At 35.8% G+C, this 27,178-nt stretch overlaps 1 protein-coding gene across 2 annotated transcripts in view; it reads left to right on the forward strand.

Annotated features, from left to right (window-relative positions):
- The window catches only part of LOC106883169 (receptor-type tyrosine-protein phosphatase alpha), a 206,493-nt gene that overhangs the window by 113,287 nt on the left and 66,028 nt on the right, over positions 1 to 27,178 (forward strand). For both annotated transcript variants that reach the window (XM_052970235.2, XM_052970236.2), the window contains exons 5-10: positions 7,643 to 7,882; positions 9,754 to 9,885; positions 12,967 to 13,101; positions 17,033 to 17,170; positions 20,797 to 20,934; positions 22,292 to 22,432. In XM_052970235.2, the coding sequence (XP_052826195.1) occupies positions 7,643 to 7,882; positions 9,754 to 9,885; positions 12,967 to 13,101; positions 17,033 to 17,170; positions 20,797 to 20,934; positions 22,292 to 22,432 (924 nt within the window). The remainder of the gene's footprint in view (positions 1 to 7,642; positions 7,883 to 9,753; positions 9,886 to 12,966; positions 13,102 to 17,032; positions 17,171 to 20,796; positions 20,935 to 22,291; positions 22,433 to 27,178) is intronic.

Here is a 27,178-nt window from a genome sequence, read left to right on the forward strand (position 1 = left end):
TTACAGAGATGGCAGCACTCTAAACTTCTTTCTCTTTTATTAATTTTGCCAACTCATATATTTGAAAATAAAATATCTGTGTACTGCTCTTAGTGAGTCAACCAAATATCTCATGGCCTTGCAATAATATTGTGTTGGCACAAACTAAAATTGCATCTGTCCTGCAAGTTGCATTCTGAGTTTTTCTATCAACTTCATAAGTTAGTCCCATTAACTATGTCTCCTGTGATTTCCTTGGTCTGGTGCCTATGTAGTAGTTGATAGACCTGTCAAAAACATTCCAGTCATAATAATACTGATTTTTTTTTCCCCCAGACACATTATCAATGTATTCTTCTAAGATGGAATGGTTGTATAATTTGAGGTAGATTTGAATGCTATTTCCAGCACATTGAGTAACAATATGAAGGTATGACTATTGGCTGTGTAGCAGTTAATGATGGTGCTGCACTCACCAATCTAATTAGTTTAGAACCTGACTAAACTGATACACACCTTACGTTTTCAATATCAAAGTAACATTACCTGAAGGTCTTGCAAACTTTGTAGCTTTTACTCTTTTGTCATATCTCTACAATTGACCCCTCTATTGGTTCTACGGAAGGTAAGTTCTCCCTATTTTATTTGTAGTCTTACTTCAGCAAAACTTTGTAATGACATTAAAGAAAACAATTTTGACCTGATACAACTCCAATTTGCTAGGGAAGTATTTACAAATAACCTCAACTCTGAATATTACTTATACTTCAATCTCTATTGGAATTAAATTCAGAATTTTGAGGCAAAGGACTAAATAGACTAAAACTATTGTTTTTAATTTAGAAATAAAGGTCCCTAGTTTGAATTCAATCTGGGACAATGTACATATCCAAGAATAAGACACTTAATAATGATTGGAGATCAAGCCAACCAAGACTGTGTGGAAATAAATCTTGTAAATATACACTTTACAGATAAGATTATTAGCCTGAACAATTATGGTCAATTTATAACTGCTAGTATTTACAATCTTTGATGACCTTTCATGGCAACCGCTTATCAATAAGATAATCAAAATAGCATTTCAAATATTAGGCTTCCTCTTTAGAACTACTTTGAATAGTTGTTGACCATCTATTAGTTTTACCTTTATTAATGCACAACTCACATATTTAATGCAATAGTTACATACATGTTATGGGGATAATTGTAATACTGGTACACTCCTCCCACTTGATGAGTGGTATGTGCTTGGTATTATAAGTACTGTCAGTCAGTGTGGGCAAAGAGTACGAAATAGATGGTCATAGATGGTCATGGTCTTACTTGTCTAACTAACTATACTACTATATCAGAGTGGGCATTATAATAGTCTAACAGAGGATTACAACTGTGGTGATGAGCAATTAACAAACTCACAAGGAGTTATGAAACACACAAAGGTTTTTTTGTGCAAATTTTACAGTATACAGAAATCATAAAATTATGGATAAATTGTTAGCCGGTTTGTTCGAGTTGTAAAAACAACAACAACAGTAGCAGCATCTACAACTGCAAGAACAACAGCAGAAGCAACAACAGTTACTGTTACAGCAACAAACGCTGCAATTGATGAATAGTAACTCATCTAAAAAAACTGAAAAGATGTTCTCACCAGATTTTGTTGCAAACTTGATAATGAAGTATGAACCAGACGAAGGAGTTACTGTCGAGGTGTACTATAGAAGATACGAACAGATCTCCAATAAAGAGTGCAAAGATCGAGACGATAATATGAAAATGTGTTTAATCTTACGAAAACTGGCAGCAGGAGAACATGAGTGTTACAGCAATTACGTACACCTGAAAAAACCTTCTGACATAAACTTTAAAAATACAATAGACATTGTATAACATTTTTAGTGAGAAAAGCTCATTGTTCAATACATGCTGGAAATGTTTGAATCTAGAAAAGAACGATGAGGAGAACTACACTACACTACATATGCTGGTAGAGATAACAGAGAATGTGAAAAGTTCAAACTGGACAAATTAATGCCAGTTATGTTCAAGTGCCTGATATTTACTTGGATGAACTGCATAAAATAACACAGGAGTAAGAACAAGAATTCTTGCTAAGCTGCAGCAAAACCAAGCTGTAACCTTACAACAAGTGTCAAAAGAGTGTGAAAGAATAGTAAATTTAAGACACGATACAGAGAAAATTGAACATAAAGATTGCTCCCAAGTGAAACAAGTGTGAAATAGGCAGAATAGAAATCAAGTGTGTACTAAAATACAGTACAGACAGGACAAAAATCAGGAAAAAACTCGTGTTTTGCTTGTGGAGGTCTACACCTGAGAAAAAACAGCCCATTTAAGAAATGGAGTGTTTCTGTGGTGGAAAAATTAGACATGTAAAAGTGCACTGTAAAACCAAGATGACAAAACGTTAGAACAAAGAAAAAAGAATTCAGAAGATGTTATTGGAAGTAAATGGGTAATATAACAAAGAGGAAATTCATGAATGTGAAAATTAAAAATATTAGAGTAAAAATGCAGATATTGGGAGTGATATGACCATTGTGAATGAAGAAACCTGGAAGTGTATCAGTAAGCCAAAATGTAGTAAATCTACAAAAGTAGCACATGGTGTTATGGATAAAAGATTGTATTTTGTAGGTGAATTAGTGTGTAATGTGACATTTTGTGACCAAATAAAAACAGCAAATGTATATGTGTTAAAAAATTCAGTAAATTTATTAGGCACAGAGTGGATGGAACTATTCAAATTGTGGAATATGTCTATAAGTGTTTTGTGTGGGAATATAGTTGGTTCAGTCGAAGGTTCGAATGCAGCTGAGGGATTGAAAAGGAAAATAAAACATTTATTTCCAGATGTTTTATTGGATGAACTGGGCTGTTGCACAAAACCAAAGGCAAAAATTTTAATAAAACAAAGTGCATCACCTGAATTTAAGCCAAAATGGAATGCACTGTTTAAGGAACTTGAAAGACTTGAAATAATCGAGAAGATGGACCACTCAGACTGGGCAGCACCTATGGTCTATGTAAAAAAGAAAAATAATAAGTTAAGACTTTGTGCAGATTTTTCAACAGGGTTGAAGGATTTACTTAATCTCACGTAAGTACCCATTGCCGAGACCTGAGGAAGTGTTCACTAAATTGAATGGAGAGAAATTCTTCTCAAAAGTAGGCCTCTCGGAGGCATATCTACAAATCCAAGTAGAAGAAGAATGCTCACACTTATTAACCATTAATACACACTGTGGCTTATTTAAATTTAAGTGGCTTCTCTTCGGTGTAAAAGTGGCTCCTTCTATATTTCAGCAAGTAATAGATACAATGCTGGGTGACTGTGATTTTGCTATTGACTATTTAAGACGATCATCATCATCATCATCATCATCGTTTAACGTCCGCTTTCCATGCTAGCATGGGTTGGACGATTTGACTGAGGACTGGTGAAACCGGATGGCAACACCAGGCTCCAATCTAATTTGGCAGAGTTTCTACAGCTGGATGCCCTTCCTAACGCCAACCACTCAGAGAGTGTAGTGGGTGCTTTTACGTGTCACCCGCACGAAAACGGCCACGCTCGAAATGGTGTCTTTTATGTGCCACCCGCACAAGCCAGTCCAGGGGCACTGGCAACGATCTCACTCGAAAATCCTACGGGAGCCAGTCAGGCGGTACTGGCAACGGCCACGCTCAAAATGGTGCATCTCATGTGCCACCCGCACAAGAGCCAGTCCAGGGGCACTGGCAACGATCTTACTTGGCTTGCCGGGTCTTCTCACGCACAGCACATTTCCAAAGGTCTCGGTCCTAATAAAAAGTAAATCACATGAACAACACATAGAACACGTTAAAAGGATATTCGTAAAGATTAGAGAATACGACTTCAAGTTAATGCAAGAGAAATGCGAGTTCTTTCTGAAAAAAAAAAAAATAAATAATAGATAAAAACAGATGGAAACTGGATCCATCCAGAGCAACTGTGATAAAAAAAATATGCCCACTCCAAATAATGTGACTATGCTACATGCATTTTTGGGTTTAGTTAATTACAATCAAATTTACATTTCCTATATCCATAATGTAAGGGCCCTGCTAAATGATTTGCTAAAGAAAAATGCTAAATGGTACTGGACTGATAAGTGCCAGAAGGCATTTGATGAGTTAAAAAAACATTTTAACATCAAACTTGAATGCAGTTTGATCCAAAGCTGGATGTTATATTGGCCACAGATGCGAGTGATTACAGTGTAGGAGCTGTGCTTCTCCAGAAATATGACGATGGGAGTAAAAAGGCTATAACCTATGCGTTACAAATGTGATTATCAGCTGAAAGGAACTATAGCCAGATAGAAAAAGAAGCGTTAGCAGTCATATTCGGTGTGAAAAATTTCATAGATTTATTCATGGAAGAAGTTTCTGTCTACAAAAGGATCATATCACACAACTGTCAAAATACGGTTCTAAAAAAGGAATACACAGTGAATAGACTACAGCGATGGGGCACTACATTATTGAATTATGATTACAAAATGGAATATTTAGAGTCAAAAAAACTAGAGCATGCAGATGGCTTGTCCAGACTGATACTAAAATGCTGCAAGCCATTTGAAGATAAGGTCATCACAGCTTTAAAATGAGAAAGAGAAATAAAAAATGTAATGTGGAATGTGATACGTGAATTACCAGTAATCCTAGAAGACATAAAACAAAATACAGAAAAGGACAATTTCATAACAGAAATGAAAAGAATACTGTGGACAGGAAAAGTAAATAGGAACAGGATTGGTGCAAAATGAAACCAAAACATGAACCTATACTCAATTTGTGATGGTGTACTGATATATGCAGAGAGAGTAGTAATACCTGAAACATTGCAAAAGAAAATGTTCAGGAAATTTCATGTTGGACATCCTGGAATTTTGAGGATGAGAGCTTTGATACTAGCTACGTGTACTGGCCAAAAATGGATAGAGAAATCAAAAATTTAGCGAAAGGCTGTAGAGGATGTGCTCTAGCGGCAAAATTACCGATGATAAAAAGTGAACCTTGCCTATAAGTAGATGTTCCATTGTCGAGACTTCACATTGATTTTGCTGGTCCCTTAAACGGTTCACACTACTTAGTGGTGGTAGATAGTTTGTCTTAATGGCCAGAAATTTGTAAGTGTAAAAAAGCCAACCTCCTCAACTGCATCAAACTTTCTACATGAGCTGTTTGCAAGATTTGGCATCCCAGACACGGTAGTGTCTGACAATGGAATGCAATTTGTGTTTTTTGAGTTAAAAAAGTTTTGTGAAACATTCGCTGTAGAACATGTAACTACTGCACAATAACACCCCAGATCTACTAGACAAGCAGAATTCTTTGCTGATATGTTCAAGAGAGCCTAAAGAAAGTTGAATAAAGAAGGCACAGATGAGGTAACTCTACAACAATTCCTTAGAGTATACTGTATGACATCAAATCCAAACACACCAGCAGGTATGTCACCAGTGGAGCTGATGTTTGCTGTTTGCGAGGAAAATAAAATCAGTCTTCAACAATTGCTGCCTGGCAAGAAAAGAAAAATTGCAATGGAAAATACAGCAAGATATTTCAAAATGGGTGAAAAGGTATTTGTTAAGGCATAAAAGAACAGAAAACAAAGTTGGGAAGATGACGTGAGTACCAAACGCATAGATAAAATGCAATACTTGGTAAAAGGAAGAAAAGGGGTATACAAGAGACACATGAACCAGCTAAAAAAAAGATTTGTCGAGAGCAAATCCAAAAGATTGGAAGAACCAATGGAATGGTTAAATGATACTTTTCAAGTACCAACACCTGTACAAATAATTGAACCCAGATGCACAAGCGTAAGAAAAAGAAAGTGTACAGCGTTCCTGTAAGTAGATGACAAATGCAAAAAATATTAAATGTGTAACTAGGAACAAAAGACCCTCAAAAAAGGGAGGTAGGTGATGTAGAAATTATTGCTATTAAATGAAATAAAAATACACTCCCTAAGAAAAAAGAGAACTTAAAAGAGGAGAGGTTATGGGGATAATAGTAATAATGGTGCACCCCATCCATGTGATGAGTGGTATGTGCCAGGCATTATAAATAATCTGTCAGTGTCAATGTAGGCAGAGTACAAAATAGATGGTCAAAGATAGTCGTGGTCTTGTCTAACTACCTATACTGCTATACCAGAGTGGATATTATAATAGTGCGACAGAGGATTACAACAATATATAACAAATTGCCCATCCTACTAATTGGCAAGCCATTACTCATTAGTACACTATAACCACTGGCTCATTAGCATGCATGTCATCTTTCTGTTTCTCTTGTTATTGCAACAATGGTTTCTGATCCTCTACATTACCAAGCCATTTCGCAAGTCCATCTGATGCATTCACTAAACCTATCATCAATCCAAACCTTTTGCAGAACTGAAACTCTTTAGATCTTTGTTATTAAGATTAGTGTATGACAGAATTGGTAGAACAATGTGAAAGACATAGTTTTTGGTTACGTCCCACTGTTCTTTGTTCAAATGCTATTGGGATTGACTTTGTCTTTCATCAATAAATAAAGTACCAGTTGAGTACTGGGTCAATATCAATAAATAATTGGAACACGAGTATAGTATTCATTGTAAATAACAGTATTCTAACGTCTACTTGTACTTAAGTTTTTGATACATTTGCTGGTGGAGGAGACCAGAAAGTTATAGCTGGAACACCTTTGATTAAAGATCTGCCGAATCAAGGCTGACCTGAAAAAAAAAACAAAAAAACAAACACAATTAGAAAACCACAATTAGGCTAATGGATAGAGAACTGGATGATCTACTAGTTGATTGTTGTAATAACCCACTAAATTCACTATAATTCAGACAGTGATGGTTGATTTGTTTCAACTTCAGTATTTCTTATTGAAAAAGAATAGACTCCCTTTATAATGGAGGTAGGGATTGAATTCAGTATTACTTGATTATGTAAGTTGTTTAAAGTATGTTAGGGAAATTTTCCACCATTAACCATTTCATTTTAATGGTGTGTTATATGTCCCAAATTGGTGAGTTAGTTACATACAAATTGTCTTTTCATGTCATTTCTGGACTGTTTGTGAACACAATGTGCCAAGACCAAAATCACTAAAATATATTAAATTTCAACTCCATTGACTTTACCATTCTCAAAAGGATTTCAACATCATTAAGGATAATCCTTCTTCCTTAGACTAAATAATAAGAATGATGATAAAAGTTAATTTAATCACTTGCTGCTCTTCTCTTCTTCCCCTCTTTTGCTTCTGTCTCTTTCTTAATTTCAGTTTTGTCTTCTTTAATTTCTCCTTTTTACTAAATCACTTTGAAGTGTATATTGATAGTGTTGTAGTCGTAATGTATGCAGAGTTTTACTGTTGTGTATGGACAGTGTAGCAATAGCATACATGCAGAGTAAGGAAAAGAATGCTATTTTCATCATAAATAGATATTTTGGGGTTTATTTATTCTCACTTTATGTATATTGTAATTCATGTAATTTTCTTTTTGTTATTCCTTTCAACTCTAATATAATGAGTTGTAATCCACTAAAATTATTTTTGATTTAGTTTAAACATTTCCTCATGTATTGTGTTATTCTTATTTCAGAAAATAAGTGTATGTATGACAGTCGTGGCATAACCTATACTGGTAGTGTTGCTAAATCCAAGACAGGCAAACCTTGTTTAAAATGGGAGGGCCAGCGTGGAGTGAGACCAGATATGTTCCCTGATGGAATTTATCCAGAAAACTACTGTCGCAATATAAACATGTCTGCTGACTATGCTGCAAACCCTTGGTGTATGGTGGCATCATCTAAATATGAAGATTGTAATATTACATCTTGTGGTAAGCATTTTAGTCTTTTTTCTTTTACATCACTTTACAATACACACAAATATTTATTTATTTTTTTTCTTTGTAATGGTTTAGGCTGCTATTATGATGGAGTTTGTAAATGAAATCGTTTAAACATAAATCATTAAAAAAATAAAATAAATACTTTTGTTTCATATAATATGTAATGTGAGAAATGTGATGTGATTTAACATGGCATTAGATTCAGAGTACAAAACCATGCATCTGTTCTAAAAAAAAATATTCTATTTAAATATTTTGTGTGCAACTACATTTCCTTGGTTCACTTGTTAATAAAACATCTGTATGTCCTTGCACAAAACTTTACCAGGAACAGCAATTATGTGCTTTGTTTGTTAGTCCCTCTTCCCACTCAAACAATTTACTAGATGTTAAAGGTTATATCCAGAATCTGATGGAACTGGTGACAGTTGAGATTAGCAACAATAAATCAAAAATGGAATTTCTGGAGTGGCAAATAATTTAACTGCAGTGAGAAGTAGAGTTCTTGCCCTTCAATAGTGAGTATAAGACAAAGTATTTATACAGCCAAACAACTCTTTTGTATTCTATTCTCTCTTGAAGGGCAACACCCTGGAATATTAGTGTCTCTCATCTAGTCAGATCTCTCTTACAATGTCCTACCATCTTAAAAATGGAAGACCTCATTGAACTATGTAGTTTTAAATATACAAAATGATAGATTGTCATGGCTAGAATTTTTGATCAGAAGTCTACTTGGTTAGAAGTGATTTGGGACTAAACAATAAGGACTACTAGTGTATAGCGTATGGTCATTCTAGTTATTAAATAGTATGCCACTATTGTGGAACAGGGAGTATTAGTCAGATTTGTGTACTTCTAGGACTGATCGCACAATAAACAGGCATGACTGTGTGCTTAAGAAATTTGTTGCCCAACCACATGGTTTTGGGTTCAGTTCTAATGCATTACACCTTAGGCAAGTGGATTTGGTTCATGGAAACTGAAAAAAGCTTGTTGTATGTACAGACATACAACTCCTCTGAGAGAGCAGTAACTCTGAATTTATAATAATAATGTGTTGCATTGGAAACTGTGAAAAGTGGGGGTTAGAGAGAGGCCAGACATTTTATGAACACAAACCACAGAGGGTGACTGTGTTGGAGACTTGCAAAATCCTGTGGGATTCCCAAGTCCAAATGGACCAGGTGTTTGAGCACAAGCCAGATATAGTGGTGGTGGACAAAGTAAGCCACATGCTTGATGTGTGCCCATTTGATCCATGGATATTTAGGAAGAGAGGTTAAAAATAGATGTATTAAACCCTCTTAAGTATGAGGCAGCCCAACTGTGGAAGATGAAAAAGGTGAAGATAGTACCAATTATTGTTGGGGCCTTGAGGACAGTATCAAAAGGTATTGAGAGGAATATGAAGGAAATAGGAATAGGGTGCCCAGTAGAGCTGCTGCAAAAAATTTGCTTTCTTGGTACAGCCATCAGGAAAGTATTGTTGACGAGAACAAATAGCATGGTATCATAGGCTGCAGGTTACAAGCCCATCACTCATTGAAGACTTCAGGAGTTCGAACAGAATCCGAGTTAAAAAGAAAAACAATAGTTGCAAATTTTGGTGCAAAGCCAACACTTTTTGGGAGAAGTGTTAGTTGAGTACATTAACCCCAGTACTTTGTGTTTATGAAGTAAATTTCATAAGATAGTGATGCTTTTACACACGTACGCATGCACGTGGGCAGGTGGATTTCTTTTACTCTTTGTTTCATCTCTTGTATATAATTCCGTATACATGCATGCATATGTATATAAATACAAAACTGTGGACTAAAAATTGAAAGAATATTTATTTATTGTTCCTTTTGCAGATTGTCCTGAATATTGGTTTGGAATTGGATGCAAATATGAGTGTCACTGTAAAAAAGATGACAAGTGTGATATAAATGGTGTCTGTAAGTCTGGTTGTGCTGCTGGCTGGACTGGGAACAACTGCCAAAAAAGTAAGTGGTACTTTCATTATATTATCTTTGTATCTTTTATTTATTTCAGTAATTTGACTGCAGCCATGCTGGGACACTGCCTTCAAAAGACTTATTTTTTTCACAAAGCCTAGTACTTACTTATTCTATTGACCTCTTTTGCCAAACTACTAAGTTATGGGGATGCAAACACACCAACACCAAGTTGTCAAGCAGTGGTGGGGGACAAACATAGACACAAATATATACATACATACATGCACATAAATGCAGAACAAGGTGGAAAAAATAGTACTCAAATACCTTAGGTAGAGTAATATGCTTTTATTAAAGCTGCAAAATCTTTACAAAACTGTTACTCAGTTTCATATTTCCGTTCAGACCTTGGTTGGCCCAAGGCTATTGTAGAAGACACTTGTCCAAAGTGCCACACAGTGGGACTGAACCTGGAACTATGTGACTGGGAAGTAAGCTTCTTATCACACAGCCATGCCTGTGTCTTATATATATAAACACACACATGCACATATATGCAGGCCAAATTTGAGATCAACTGGTAAGGGGCAGTGGAGGAGTGAGAAAGCTGCTAAATTTAATAACCTAGTGAATGTACAATATTTTATGCTTGTCACAGTTGTGGAAAGTGCTGGTGATGCTGACGTTCCTTTGTGACTTTATAATTGATTTCTCTATGCTTTCAAGAACTCTGGAATTAAAAAAAATTTCTCTTACTAGAAAACGGGTAAAGATTGGCTACAGAAAGAACATTTGGTCATAAAAGCTTGCCTCAAATATCTCCTTCTTTAAACCCCACGTGAGCATGGAGAAACAGACATCGAATGAATGAACATATTGTTTTGTTCTCCTAATGCAGTGATTAGTTTGTGGTTATATACCAAGTCACCATCTTTAAGTGTACAGTTGATTGTGTACACTCATACTTATTTTATCAATCCTGGAATGATGGAAGTCAGACAACTTTGGCAAAGAATGAGGCTCCAATAGTTAAGCTTGACCATGTATCTGCACCTGTATGTATGTACAGAAGACTGGCAGAAGCCTGTACATGCATGTCTCCTTTCTTTATGCTATCGATGCTGTTCATGGGAATGGCTATTGCTTTATGGCCGATACAGTTTGGCACCAGTGTTATTGTAGGCAATGCCATCAAAATGCTCATACTCAGAACCACTGGTGTTGTAGGCAATGCCATCAAAATGGTACATACTCAAAACAATTACTGCAAGCTATCTTACCTGATGGCTTTAACAGTTCTATAAATCCACTACTCTTGTATTGGTACATTTTTATTGATCTTTTAGGATGAAAAGCAAAATTGACTGCAGTTGAATTTGAACTCAGAGTGGTCAGAGTTGGACCACATGTCGCAACCTAGTCTGTCTAACACTTAAAAGACACTGCCAATTTATTGCCTTCATTTGTGCGGGTGGCACATAAAAGACACCATTTCGAGCGTGGCCGTTGCCAGTACCGCCTGACTGGCCTTCGTGCGGGTGACACGTAAAAGCACCCGCTACACTCTCTGAGCGGTTGGCGTTAGGAAGGGCATCCAGCTGTAGAAACTCTGCCAAATTTAGATTGGAGCCTGGTGTTGCCATCCGGTTTCACCAGTCCTCAGTCAAATCGTCCAACCCATGCTAGCATGGAAAGCGGACGTTAAACGATGATGAACGAACCTCAGAAAGATTTGAACTAAACATACATCCATGCCTTTTTTATACTCACATGCATATATTCTTTTATTTCGTTTAGTAGTTTTAGTTATTGGTCTGCTACCATGCTGCAGCTCTGCCTACTAAGATAAAGCTGATAGCATTGACTTGGGCAAGATTTGAACTTAAAAGGCAAAGGGTCAGCAGGGCCAACAGTTTTTGAAGAGCCAGCAGTTTTTGAGGGGTTAGTCAATTACATTGACCCCAGTACTTGATTAGCACTTATTTTATTGACCCTGAAAGGATAAAAGGCAGTATTTGAGCTCACAACGTAAAGACTGGGGGAATGCTGCTGGGAATTTTATCTGGTGTGCTACCAGTTCTGCCAGCTCACCACCTTCAAAAGGTCACTGACAATAAGAAATAATAATAACAATACAAAACAAAGCGCTAACCTTATCCATGGCACACATAACTGCACTTGGATTTGCTCTAAAGGCATATGGTAAAAATGACATTACTAAACCAATAGTGAGTTTTTCATTGACCTCCTCTACCAGCCCATCCAAAAATAAAAGAAACATTGGAGAGATACACATTAAGTAATAGGGGTGAGCTTATTGCTAAAGATAAAGCCATAAATATCGTCATCAACATCTAATGTCCATGTTCCATGCTGGCATGGGTTGGATGGTTTGACAGGATTTGATAGGTCCAAAGACTGCACCATACTCTAGTGTCTGTGTTGGCATGGTGTCTAAAGCTGGATACCCTTCCTAACAGCAATCACTTTACTGTGTGAACTGGGAGCTTTTTCATGCAACCAACACTCGTGTGGTCACCATGCAACTTGCAAAACTACAAACCCCAAGAGAAGCAGTTTTATGCTAGATGCGAGGGTTAAAGTATGAGAGAAGGGACCAGAGCAGAAGAGGCTTCTTGTATGGGAGCTACATGACTAATCATACTTTAGAAGAGAGAGTGGGAGTGATCAAATGGAGCTGGAAAGAGATAAAAAAGAATTAGTGGTGATGAGGTGTGTGGATGAACCTTCAAGGTGTGAGGTAAGTAAAAGTGAGTGGGGATAGAAATTCCCCATCCCATAATGTGAGTGGGTGGAGATTGGAAGAGAGTATAAAGGTGTGAAAGATGGGGAATTAGTGAGGGGAACAAAGGCAAGTGACAGCTGTAAAGATTGGGTAGAGTTGAAGGGTGCATGTAATGAATGATTGGGGATGACCAATGCTATGTGATTGGGAGAGGTAGATGATTGATAGGGCAGAAAAAATAGCAGTAACAATACCAAACAAAAAAGTAATATATGCTTATACACATTAATGTGTATATGCTTATACACATTAATAAGTGAGTGCAGTTACATGTATAGTTGATTCCATTTCTGCTGAATTGTGTATTTCTATTTTTGCAGGATGTAAGAGTGGAACATATGGACACAGCTGTCACAGCTCTTGTGGCAAATGTAAAAATAACAGTTGCAACCCAGAAACTGGTATATGTGAACAACATTGTATAGCAGGTTACACAGGAAATTATTGTACTAAACGTAAGTAAGAATGTGACTTGCTAAAGAAATATTTACTTGTTTGCATGATTGCTATGTGTACACACAGGTGTGTGTGTTATCATCATCATCATTCAATGTCTGTCTTACGTGTTGGTATGGCTTAGATGGTTTGGCAGGATCTCATGAACTGCATTGACTCTGTTTTGGCATAGTTTCTATGGTTGGATGCCTTTCCTAATACCAACCACTATACAGGATATACTGGTTGCTTTTTTTCATGATACCAACACTAGTGACCCACAAGACAAAGTAGCTTGCAAGATAAAGGCCCTCTACTAAGTAGGGATGTAGTAGAGAGGGAAGTGGCATTATGCCAGTTACCGAGAGGAACAGGCACAGGTATCTTGCTGTTGAGGAGGTACATATCTGTGTCTGTGTGTGTTTAAGTTTTAATGGTGTTTAAAAAAAAGCTTCTACAATGTAAGTTTAGAAATAAAGTATAAACAGAAACAAAACAAAACAAGAACAATGATTTATGTTTTTCTTTCACTTTGTACTTCAATATTTTGGATTTAAAAATCCCTTGTCAAAAAAATGGGGAAAGAGCTACCTCTGTCTGCATAGATCAAAATATCTAATCAGGTATTTTCCAAAAATTGAAATTGTGCAGGAAATACTGTGGCAGGTGCTGACTGGTGCATTTAAATCTGCCAATCAGTGTATGGGGGAAGGATTGGGTAGAGTGGATAGTGCAGGATTTGGGAAGCTGAACACAGCATGAGGGATTAGAGAAGAGTAAGCTGGGGTTACTCTTCTGAGTGGCACTTACTCAAGACCAATTCACTTTGAGGAACAAAAACCATTATAATAGCTTTTTATAAACAGTCCAACATGAACTGAAAGATGACTGGCTTTATCAGATTCGAAACATTTTTAGTCTTATGTTGTTTATATTCTTGAGTTTAATTTGTGGGTGGAAGCCGAGTGAGTGCTATGTTGGTACTGTTTAATAGCAATGATTTTGTTTTATGAATAAAAGAAGGATGAATTGAGAAGTATTAAAAAACTCTTAATGTAGTATGCTTAAGCATGACTTTTGTACATAATTCTATGTACTGTTCATGCACCTTTGATGAGTTGTAGTGCACTTGAGTGCTATACACTATGATTTTATTATTATTATTATTATATATATACATATGCATTCATGCACATACACATGTGCATGCTACCTTCTCCGTTTCATCTATCTTATTAACACCAGTTCTAATTTTAAAAGTTAAAACATAATATGTTGTATAATTCTGATATAAGTGATGAGTACAAAAATAGTTGTAATAGTCATTTCATTTTCTATTTTTTTTAAACGCTACAAAAGTTCATTATTTACATTATTTACATTTGACGGATATTTGCCTTCATCTTGTTTGTTGTTAACCCAACTACAAAAGCTATTTGGGACAGCAAAGGTCTCAGGGAGAAAACTAGCAGAAGATCATACTGTGTTTTATAATTATGTATGTGCTATTAGTTGTTCTGCAATGTGTGTGTATCAACAAGGAGCCCAGCTGGGGATAACAGTTTCTTTACATATGACTGAGATGTGATGTAGTGGTGGTAACAATAATGGTGTTTCTTATACTTGACAGGTAGTTGTTGTGGTAGTGGCAATAGGCTGACAGCCAAGTATTGTGTCAGTTGATGTGCCCTTCTTGAATGTTAGGCAGTAACTAGCTAACTGACTTTTGTCTATTTTTATAATAGTTGTTAGGTAAATGAGTCATGACTACGAGGGTCAAGTTGACATATTCAGTTCGGTAACTGAAACCAGGTAAAAAAAAACCCCCAAAAAAACAAAAAAGCAGTTGGGGTTGCTAGCCCATAGAAAATACAATTAAAACAAGTTAGTAACAGTGCCAAGATTTATGGTCTGAGAATCAACTTGGGGCTAAATTTCCTATTATACTACTTCCCTACAGAGTGTTGGTTGTAAAACAAATAATAGTAGTCTTAGCTGTATATCGAAAAGTTGGTGTGATGTAAGGCCAGTGTATATATTTTATGTACGTGGAGTGAGAATCTGAAAAATGTTTGAGCTCATATCATTAAATTGTGTGTATTTTTAAGTCAATTTTGCTGTGAAGTGCATTTATACAAGTAAATATGTGGATCTGAATATAGAAAAGTAGAAAGTCAAGTCAGCTATGTCACGCACTTTGTAAGAAAAACTGATATTGTTATTCTGTTGTAAAATTCCTGGCAATATGTGTATGTTGCTAGATTCCTGTGAAGGAAGTGGAAGGCCGAGTGGTTTTGGCAACATGATCATATATAATTACTGTGTGTAAAGTATTGATGAATAGGTGGTCTCAGTAGTTTGGTTGGGATAAGCAATGAAGCAAGTTGAATAGCAATGGATGCAAACTGTTTTTTACAGATATGGAGCAAGTTAATTTGGTGGTGTTCACTCTATTGCAAATATTTAGATAAGATCTTGTGGTCACTCACATTTACTGTGGAAAATGACCTATAGGTATGCACTCTGGGTATCAACCACCTAGAAAGGTCAAAGGCATGCACTATCTCTCCTATCTCAGTTAAACTCTGTTTGTGATATGTGCATTCAGTAAACATAGTCATGGTTTTAATTGTTCAAAGCTATAGCTTCATTCCCTCTACTCTGAATTTCTTATTTCTTGTAAAATTGATCAGGTTGATATTTTCTATAATTCATAACAAGAAAGTATCATTAGCTCTGTTCTAAAGTAGTATGGGGGATATAGTAATATAAGAGAAAATATGGTTCTTTCGATCAAAGATTTCAGTGCTGTGAGAATCATGTATTGAAGTAGTCAGACTATATATGTGTATGTTTGTGTGTGTGTAAAAGTTGCTTACTGAAATCAATGCCATTTGTTACTTGCAGTTTCCTGATACAAATAAATTCATGCAGTTTGTCAAGCTGCCAATAAAAATAATTACTCTTTGGTATTGAGTACTGTTTCTTTAGTTTATTACTATTGTTAACACACACATATTTATATATATTGATTTATCATCATCATCGTCATCAGTTTAACATCCAATTTTCCATGCTTGCGTGGGTCAAACAAAGTTTATTGTGTCAGATATTCTATGACCTGATGCCCTTCCTGTCATTAACTGTCACTTGTTTCCAAGAAAAGTAATATTTCCTCATGACCAGAGATATCTTCACAAAATGTTGGAAATGGATGACATTGCTTGTATGTCAGTGATACCCATTTTTCAACTATCATAGGGTTCTTTCAGTTTCCATCTCCCAAATCCACTCACTATAGTAAAAGACACTTACTCAAAGTTCCATGCTGTGGGACTGAACCTGAAACCATGTGGTTGGGAAGGAAACTTCTTAATTACTCAGCCATGCCTGCTCTCAGCTACATTTGCACCCAGCCACATCTGCACCATGTATTCAGATTTATATCAAGAATAAATCATTGGATGATGTGGATTTGACCATAAATGCTTTAAACTAATCAGATGTCCCACAGAAATGCTGTGTGACTTCAAAACCAAGTTTTAGTTTTGAATACATATAAATATATCACTGCTATTATGCAAAAGTGTTGTTAAGTCCGAAATGTTGCTTTTTCAGAAAACGAAAAAATAGTTTCACCATTCCATAGCAAAACTGTTGTACTACACTTTGACAATTTTCATATCTTGGCATCTGAAGCAGCTGGAGATATGAAAGTTTGACTAAAAGAACTAGCTATTGCAACCAAAAATAAATATTGAAAAAAAAAAAAAAAAACGTATTTGGACATATGACAGTTTAACATAATAGCAATGATATACACGCATATATGTATTGAGTACACATTTTCTTTGTCTTTGTATATAAAAAGAAGCTCAGTTACCCACCCCTTGAACATATATATCTTTGTATAATTCTTTTTTTAATTTGTTTATTATTTTTTTATTTCAGAATGTCCAAATGGTCAATATGGCCGAAATTGTAATTTGAGATGTGGGAATTGTCGTTTAGATAATTCATGCAACAAGAAAACTGGCTACTGTAAATATGGGTGTAAACCAGGATTTATGGGTCCAACATGTAAAACAAGTATGTATTAGGAACTTATATGTATGTGTGTGCATGTGTATTGAATTTTATTTCTGTTGTAGTATTATTGCTATTGCTGCTTAGGACAGTTCATTAAATTGATCCCAGTATATGACTGGTACTTTTTTTATTTTATCAAATATACTTCTGTTCCAGTTGGCCTAGCCAAATGCAATGTATTCTTTGCTCCTGGACAAAGTACATAACTCTGTATTTTAAGGAAGATTAATCTGCTTTTTAGTTTTAGAAATGTCTTGTGTCTAAAATGATTTGAAATTCAGACATGCCAAAATTTGAACCATCAGCTACTAGTTTGACACTTTTTCCTCTCAACCATCCGTGAGGCTTGCCAATATTATTATTTGAACGCCTAACCCCTATTCTGTTAAAGATTAACCATTTAGATTAACTTTTGTTACATTCCAAGCTACAACATTTGATATTACTGCCCCCCAATTTTCCAGGCCTTCCTTCAATTATGTCTCATATGGAAAAAAATAATTTCTTTGCTCTCCTTGCTGTATCTACCAGAATACAAAGGGGGTACCCAAAAATAACTGGAAACATTCTCTTTAGGACAAGCCACTTGGTGTGACCCTTAGGCATCAGTCTGCCAACCAGTGGCACCAAGTGAAGTTGTGGTGTGTCTTTGTCGATTTTTGCGATGGCTGAAATGAAGGCACAGTGTGCTTCTGTGAAATTCTGTTTTCTGCTAGGAAAAACAGTGGCTGAAACCATTGTCATTCTTCAAACAGCCTACAAGGATACTACCATGAGCAAAACACAAGTTTACAAGTGGTTTTCATGCTTTGGGAATGGTCACTTGTCACTTGAAGACCAGAGTGACTGTCAACCACCCGAACAAATGAAGACATTACAAAACTTCATGAATTGATCTTGGAGGAGGCCTGTTCCTGAACAGTTGACAAACTTGTTGATATGACTGGTGTATCCTGCCAATGAATTTTGAGCGAGGAATTGCAAATGAGCAGAATTGCAGCAAAATTTGTGCCTTGCTTGCTCACGGAAGATCAAAAGCAGTCATGGCTGAATGTATGTCAAGAACTGAAAGAACAGTTGAAAGTTGATCCAAGGTCATGACTGGTGATGAAAGCTGGTGATATGGCTATGACCCAGAAATAAAGCAGCAAACAAGTCAATGAATGCATTCAATGTCACTAAACCCCCAAAAAGCATGTCACGTCCAACGTCAAAACAATGCCGATTTGTTTTATCAATGTGAAAGAAATTTTCCACACAGAATTTGTTCCTCCTGGTCAAACTGCCAACCAGACATTTTACTTGTCAGTTCTGAAGCATTTGTGAGATGTAGTGAAATGAAAATGCCCTGCCCTGTGGCAAAGTGGAGAATGGTGGTTTCATCATGACAATGCATCTGTGCACACTACCTTGGGTGTGTTACAGTTTTTGACCAAAAATGGTATAACCCCACTTACCCACCCTCCCTATTTGCCTGATCTTGCTTGCTGTGACTTTTTTCTGTTTCCATGAATGAAAAAAAGTCCTTAAAGGAAAACGTTTTCCAGATGTGGAAGAGGTGAAGGAAAGAAATGACTGAGGCATTAAAAGGCATCACTTCACAAGAGTCTCAGGACTGCTTCAAACAGTGGAAAACTCTTCTGGGCCAAGACATTGTTTCAAATAGAGAATACTAGCTTCATTTCTTTCAAGCCTACACATGTCCTCGGCAGTCACAGCCCATGTTTTACTGCTGTGTAGCATGGCTGTTTGCATGCATGCGTCATACAGTCTCTTTTTCACTGTGAGCAAGAGGCTTGTTGTTACAATCAGAGGTAGGAGCTCTCTGAACTTTGCCCAAGTTATTCTTATTCTAGCAACTACACTCTCAGCACATCCACCCCTGCAACTGACTTGGACACCTAGGTAACGGAAGGTATCAACTACTTCTAGTTTTTCACTCTGGCATGTGATGGAAGCTGTTTCCTGCACATTTTCAGTGTTCATTGCCTCTGTGCATCTGCCATAAACAAAAACTATCTTCCTAGTTAATCTTCCATTGATATTGCTGCACCTCTTATGTGTCCATAGTTTACACTGGGTACATCTTATGCCTTTTCTACAGATCAAGCAGGGCCATCTACCTGAAGTGGTTTGTTGTTTGTCTGCCTTCTTACTTACTATGACTTTGGTTTTTTGCTAGATTGACTCTAAGGCCCTTCGATTCTTGCCCTTGCTTCCACACCTGAAACTTCTTTAGTTCTGATAGTGACTCAGCTATTAGAGCAAGGTCATCAACATAAAGGTTCTCCCAGGGGCATCCTGACTTGAATTCCTCTGTTATTGCCTGGAGGACTATGATGAATGAGAGGGAGCTGAAGATTGATCCTTGGTGGATCCCTACTCCTACCCAGAATTCGTCACGGTACTCGTTGACAACCCTTACCTTACTGACAGCATCCCTGTACATGGCTTGTACAGCTCTCATTAACTACTCATCTATCCTTAGTAACGACAGCCAAGTACAGAGGTTTATCTTTGGCTAGGAATTTCTCCTGCAGCTGTCTCACCAGAAATATAGCATCAGTGGTGATGCTCCCTGGCACAAACCCAAACTGTATCTCATCTAAACTAACTCTCTCCCTAGTTAGTTGGGCTATGACCTTCTGTGTGACTTTCATCACCTGATCCAACAATTTGATACCTCTAATTATTCCTATCTAATGCGTCACCTTTATTTTTGTAGCAGTTGACTATGGTGCTGCTACACCAGTCATTAGGTATGACTCCTTCGTGTATCACCTGGTTGACTATATGAGTGACTTGACTATAGCCTACACTGCCAGATATTTTAAGCATCTCTGCCATGGTTCCTGATGGGCCGAGGGCTTTGCCTGTCTTCATACCCTTAATTGCTTTATCTACCATGGTACTGTCAATTTGAATAGCCGGTCCCTCTGTTGGGTCAACATTTGGCAGACTCTCTTTTTCCCATTCATTCTCTTCATTTAACAACCTTTCATAGTGGCGTCTTCAAGTCTCTCTCTTTGCAAGCATCGTTAAATGCAAGTGAACCAGCATCCATGTGGACACATTTCTCTCCTGGGACATTACACTTCTCTTTCACACACTCTTGCAGAGAGAATTGTGATGTTATAGGAGAGAAATGTGTCCACATGGATGATGGTTCACTTGCATTTAACGATGCTTGCAAAGAGAGAGACTTGGAGAGGCCACTATGAAAGGTTGCTAAATGAAGAGAATGAATGGGAAAAAGAAAGTACCTAGCAATATTTGTTCCAGCTCTTGTCCTGATTTTAAATCCTGTTGAGGTCAACTTCACCTTTCAACATTTCAGGGTTGATAAAATAAAGAAGTAGTCTAGTCCTGGGGTCAATGGTATTGTATCTTATCTTGAAAAAGATGTCACCCAACTCTATCAATTGACACTTCCTTTTCTTGTCCATTCATTTAGTTGATGCATAAATACTAGTTATAAAATATCCAGTTTAGCTTATTTAAATTTTAAATCTTGAATATTTAGAATGTTAAAATTATAGTTCTCATTCTAAGATATTCAACTTCTTAAAGTTTAAAATGGTTGATGTTATCTTTTGTCTCATTTTGTTTAATGTCTTTCATTTCAGAATGTGCCAATCCTCATTATGGACATAATTGTTCATATCCATGTGGTTACTGTTTGAAAGGTACAAGTTGTCACCATGCAAATGGAATATGTCCTCATGGCTGTGAATCTGGTTATATGGGAGAGAAATGCAGAACAGGTAGCGTTCAAGTTCACTCTCTCTATTCCTGTTGTACAATGCATGTGCAGAAAGAAGACTGAATAGAAACATGGCAGTTTCGTACTGAGATGGGACCACATAATTCAGCCAATGGACTCGCCTCTTTTCTCCTTCTATATTAACTTTGGTACAGACACCCAAGTTGAATAATACATATACACAAAACAGCATCCAGTAAATTCACTGCACTAAAGTTCCATTGACAGCCCAGAAGAGGCAACTGGCAACTGTATTTCAAAGTCTAATGGCCCAAATTTTTCCCTACACACACAGAACAGTTGTTGCCAATATATCTTCAGCACAAGAGCTGTTGGCTGATTGTCCTCCCCTATAACACTGCAGATGTAGCAATCCAGTAAATTTAAATTAAGAGATCTAAGAATGCATATGATATTGGGGATCACTAAATCCCATGGTTGTCATATGTCTTGCCAAATATAAACTGTCTTCTCTTCAGTGTATAGCACTTGATGCCCTCATAGACCACATGCTGCACAGTGGACTCTGCTACTTTTAACTATTGCAATATGTAGCATCTGACAGATGCATGCGAGGAACTCACATTAAAACAAATTTCAAAATAATTGTTGGCTACTTCTTGTGCTATGTTATAGCAGTCTGGTCAGCTTGTATTTGAATAGAATTATAAAGGTTTACATATTTGAAACAGTTGAAACATATTTGAAGCATATTGAAATCTGTTTGCTCAGACAAGAATTATTCTTTCATGAAGCATTCAGAATGTTTGACTGTCACCAATTGTGAAATTTGTGTTCAATTAGTCTAGAAGTTGGAGGATTGATCACCAATTTCTGCTTTAGAGTTGTAGGTTCTTTTTGTGACACTAATTGTATATTATTCAAATAGAACTGTTGTGATCTCAGGGTCTCTAATTGTGACATTATTTGTCCCATTGTCCAGATAAGTTACTAGTCATGATACGTTTCCTATTTTACATGAAAAACAATTCTGTGCAGTTACCAAAAACAAGTTGTGGTTAATATAAGAAGGTCTCTAGCGAATTATCAAATTCACATGGTAAGGTCAAAATGTGAAAAAATACATAAAATAGCAAGAGAAAATATGCACAACCAAGTACTGTATTCATTATAACTACCTGTCCTCTCTACCAAAAATTTATGGCTTAGTTCTTTTGTAAGAAAGTTACATTATTATTCTGTTATTCTATTTGCAGTTTTAGCTTGAGGCTTTGGCGTGATGGTTTAAAAAAAAAAAAATTCTTTTCCTAACAGTATTTTCACTGATTAATTTTTTTCGATTCTCAATTATGTGCAATAAATGTCTTCAAATGAGTTGTTACTTGTTTTTTTGTTAGTTTGTGAATATGGTTTCTATGGTCAAAACTGCAATATGACCTGTGGATGGTGTGTCAAAGGGAAAGAAGAATGTCATGTTGTTACTGGCAAATGTGTAAATGGCTGCCAAAAAGGTTATGAAGGAACTACTTGTGCTAAAGGTGAGTAAACAATTATCCTATAATCATAGGTTTGCTTTCATATTGGCTTATTCTTGGGGATTCAGTAGCTTGTGGAGAAACAGTGGTAGGGCACTCTTGGGTTTCAATTTAATATTAGTTTCCTTAATTCATTTGTTAGATCTTGTTATTGTCTAAATTTTTTAACCTTTGAAATAAGGAAGTGGGTGAGAGGATTGGGCTAGTTTGGAATGGTGTTAGGAACTTCTAGCTCTCTTGAAGAATTTTGTTGCTTTCATCTTTAATATGAGCTGCAATAGAACAACATCCATGTATATGTGTGTGTATGTGTGTTCAGCAAACCAAGGCATCAGCACCAAAACCATCACACTTTCTCGTAGGTCCAGTGGCAATTGGGAAAAGAGGCAATGGGAAAATGTAGAGGATGCTACTTTCCAACTCTCAGGTTTATCCCTGCACACAAGTCGCCATAACTTGACGGTTGAGCAGCTGTGTCTTGATGAACCCTCATTCATTGAAGCACCAAGAGTCAGCTCCACTCCCAAGTATCAATTTCCACAAATTATTTTATATTTTTGTATATATATATATATGTAACTTTCATGCTATTTAGAAATAATCCACTTTATAATAACATTTAAGTTAAGGTATTCTGATAAATAGAAGGGAGATAACTTTTACAGCATTACAGCATTCATTTTTTAATTCTTTTCTGCATTATTATTATTATTATTATTATTATTATTAAATAGAAACAATCTTGTTGTTGCCTATGTGCACACACATTTATAAATATGAATACACACACCCGCATTCTCATACATACACATGTGTACACTTACACACAAAGTTTTTAATGAAAGTTATTTTCTAATAGAATCAAATTTTAAACCGAATTAAATAAATAAATATTATTGTCCATCCAGAATTGATTTGAACTTCTCAATAAAACTCTTTACATTTGCTCTTAAAGTTAACCATATCTGAGCCATAAAGTTTATAAAACGGAGATATTGGGAAGTTTGTTTCATTTATTTAAAAATATTATGCTTATGTGGATCACTACAAAAAGTGCTCTGTCCCTGTCTTGTGTTCTATAGAAACTTGTTTTGCTTGATCAATACCATTGTGTATAAGTAAGGGTGGACTTTTTTTTTTTTTTTTTGAGTAGAAATCCATGGAGCTCTGCGAGTCATTCTTCTCTGATATTTACATCATTAACAACGGTACAAATTTTCCTGGCTGGATTGTATGGGATTGTTACAGTTTTGTGTGTGCTGGGTGGCATGTTTTGAAGCTTCAGGTATTAATGTGTGTCGGTGTCTCTGTAATTATATATATCTGTTGTGATGTTTGTGTTAATTTTAATCACCCAAACAAAATAAAAGCAAATAAAAATTTCAAATACTCACTTAGTAGAAGTTACTATGTAGATATTTACCCGGTTACTTAAAATTAACTTTTATTACGGAAAATCTCACCATCATCACTGCTTCTAAATAACATGAAAGATCTCATTCATTGATAAAAATAAAAAATAAGTTGTAAAAGATCTATATTGAAATTTAATTATATATATAATCGTGTGTGTGTGTGTGTGTGTGTGTGTGTGTGTGTGTGTGTATATACCAGAGCTTTGGTTTTCTAACATTTAAATTTATTTCAGTCTTTCTGATTCGCAATATGTATGTATAAAAATATATATTAATGACAAGCCATTGAATGCACAAATACTATCCAAGATAATAACAATTTAATTTCTGATACTTTTATAGCTTTATGTAGGCAATGAATATTCTACACTATCAATTGGGGAACGAAATTGAGTTTGTCTCCTCTGTTCATTGATTTGGTTTTGGGATTTGTTGATCAGATGTTATTGTTCTGTTATTTTTCATGGCATGGTGTTTATTTTTTTGTATTTTTTTGAGGAGGGGTATATTTTTATTTTCTTTATATTTGCATATCTGCTGAATTTATCTGCACATCTAATTAAGGCTCACAGTATGTTTCTTTAAGTTTTGGTATATTTGGTGAATTTTTTTTTTTGGTGTGTTATTGTGTTGTTTTTGTAAATATTGAAGTTATGGCAAGGTAGGAAGAAGGAAATGGTGTGAATTTTGTTTTGGTCAAGATTAGGGAATTTTAATGACTTATTTCGTTTGTGAGCAAATTTAACTGTAAAACTAATTACAGTCATTTATTTACAGAGGAGATTTTTGCTGTTGTGAGTGGTATTTCATGATTGAGTGGCTTTTGCTAACATATTTGAAATTTTGCTTTGGTCAAGAATAAAGGTTTCTTTGTGGAGTGGGGAGCTTGGTGTGACTTATTAAGAATGTCTGTTAAACTAATAAAAATTGTTTTGGTTTCGTGTTTCTCTTTTTGTGTTTGGTTGTATATTGCAGTGTGTCTTTAAATCTGTTTACTTTTCGGTTATCATTGTAGAATGATGCTGTTTGGTCACACGTTTCTTTGTGTGATAAAATTGTTGATAGTCTCTGCCTTATGTAACTAGGTTTATGATCATCAATAGTGGATGGTTTTAGTTTGTTATATATAAAAGTGCTTAGTTTGGTTTTGTTTAAGGGTCGTTTCATGTCAAATCACCCAGAGCATCCCAGGTCACCCCCTTAAATCCCCACTGAAAAAATTCATACTAGCTTCTGTACTTATATGATGGAAAAATATCAAGTATTAGGTCAATATCTATGATAGTTTTGAAATTGTAGGTCTTTGTAATATTGATTAGTTTTACATATTTTTCCAAACGAGTCTCTCGGATCAACTTGAGACAGCCATTTTGCCTCTAACATGGCAAACACAACTTTGAAATCATGTGTTTGGGCTAACTTTTTCTGTAGAGTTTTCTGAGAATGACGGACTCTAACCAGTTATAAAGATCATCTTTCACACCCATTGCAGAGAGTTTTGCCATAAGTCTTTTGTGTGGCACTGAATTAAAAGCTTTAGCTAAGTCAAGACAAACAACATCCACCCATGAGCTGCCATCAGTGACCCGGGTGATGTCTTCAAGAAACTCAGTAAGTTGATCACAACAGCTGGAGTAGGGATAAACCCAAATTGTGAGGGCCAGATAAGGCTGTGAGAATTCCAGAGTGTTTTCCTGACATGGGATTCTATCAGTTTGGCAATGCAGCTAATAAGACTGACTGAGTGATAGTTGACAGGCAATGTGCAGTCACCATTTATGAACAGAAAGCAAACATTGTCATCTTCATGCAATAAAACTCCAGATCTCCAGTGAATTAAAGCTTTTTCATTGCCAGATAAAGAATTGCATTTAAAAAAATCTCCGTTTTCTTGAATAAGTGATTTTGTGACACTCATCTTCCAATTTACTTCCAAGATTTACACTGAGATATAGAACTGGACTCCATCATGGCAGGATGAGAACCTGAACTTCTAATATGATGTATAAAAAATTTCTTTTGCATGCTACAACTGATTCGTCTTATATCCAGTTTATCTTTTAGGTTATCTGATGCATGTTGTTCACACATTAAACATCTAGTGGAGCATGTTTGCTTCATTTCTCTTTCATCTTCCCACATCCTCTCCTCAGTACCCATGTCTCACTTCCATCCAGCATCATACTTTGTATACAAGCAACATACAGTCTACTGTTAATTAAAAGAAATATCCCTTGTTGCCAGCGCAGATGATAACTCCCTTAACTTTTCTCTGTTGTATTATCAAAGAATCCTCCTCAATTGCTGAATAGATTTCCCGGTTAACTATTTATATAGAAGCTTCCAAGTTTTGAAAGGAATTTATTTTACTACTGTTCTGATTGTTAAAGATTTCTGCACATCTGTTACATACAGAAATCTTTATTAATTTTCAGCCTTGCTTGTGATCTCAGTATACCATGGACAGAAATGAGGTTCCCACCAACTCCTTTTTTGCATATCGAGCATAGTCATTTCCCTGATGAAAGTAAAATGTTACTTGAAACTTTGGTCTTAACTTCTCTCTTAGAGCCTCCCTTACCACCAGCTGTTGCAACCTTCAGCCTTAATTGGTATTTCATCTACTGGGTTCTCCTTCCAACTTTTACCACTTTTACAACTCATTGATGCTGTGTAACATCTTTCTCTCTTAGATTTAAATCTTGTTGAATCTTACGACCCATTTTGTATCGGATTCTCGAATGTTCTCTCTGTCAGACTGATTATATATCATCCAATATTCAGTAGAAGTAATCTAGTGATTTGATGTAGGTTTGGTAGTTAAACTATGAGGATAATCAAATAATGCCCAATATAACATATGGATTAATTTAACAAACCCTATTCATATTTGATGTATATATATATATATATATATATATATATATATATATATATATATATATATACATGTGTGTGTGTGTTTGTATGTATGTATATATATATATTATGTATATATATATATAAAATAAAAAATACACATTGTTTACAGGACATCACCAACGAGTGAAAAAATACATAAACACACGAGAGAAAAGTACAGGACAAAGTATAGGACAAAATGTCCTGTACTTCTCTCATGTGTTTACATATTTTTCACTCATTAGTGATGTCCTGTACACAATGTGTATTTTTAAAATTTAATCTTTTATAATCGAACGCCATGTAGCCTTGACCACAGTATGTATATATATATATATATATATATATATATATACTAATGATGATGATGTTGATGATGATATATATATTCATTATATGAAAACATGACTGTTCCATATCTTTCACAAACTCT

This window comes from Octopus bimaculoides, chromosome 8 (assembly GCF_046866305.1).
Source record: "Octopus bimaculoides isolate indiv1 chromosome 8, ASM4686630v1, whole genome shotgun sequence".
In the NCBI taxonomy this organism is placed as follows: domain Eukaryota; kingdom Metazoa; phylum Mollusca; class Cephalopoda; order Octopoda; family Octopodidae; genus Octopus; species Octopus bimaculoides.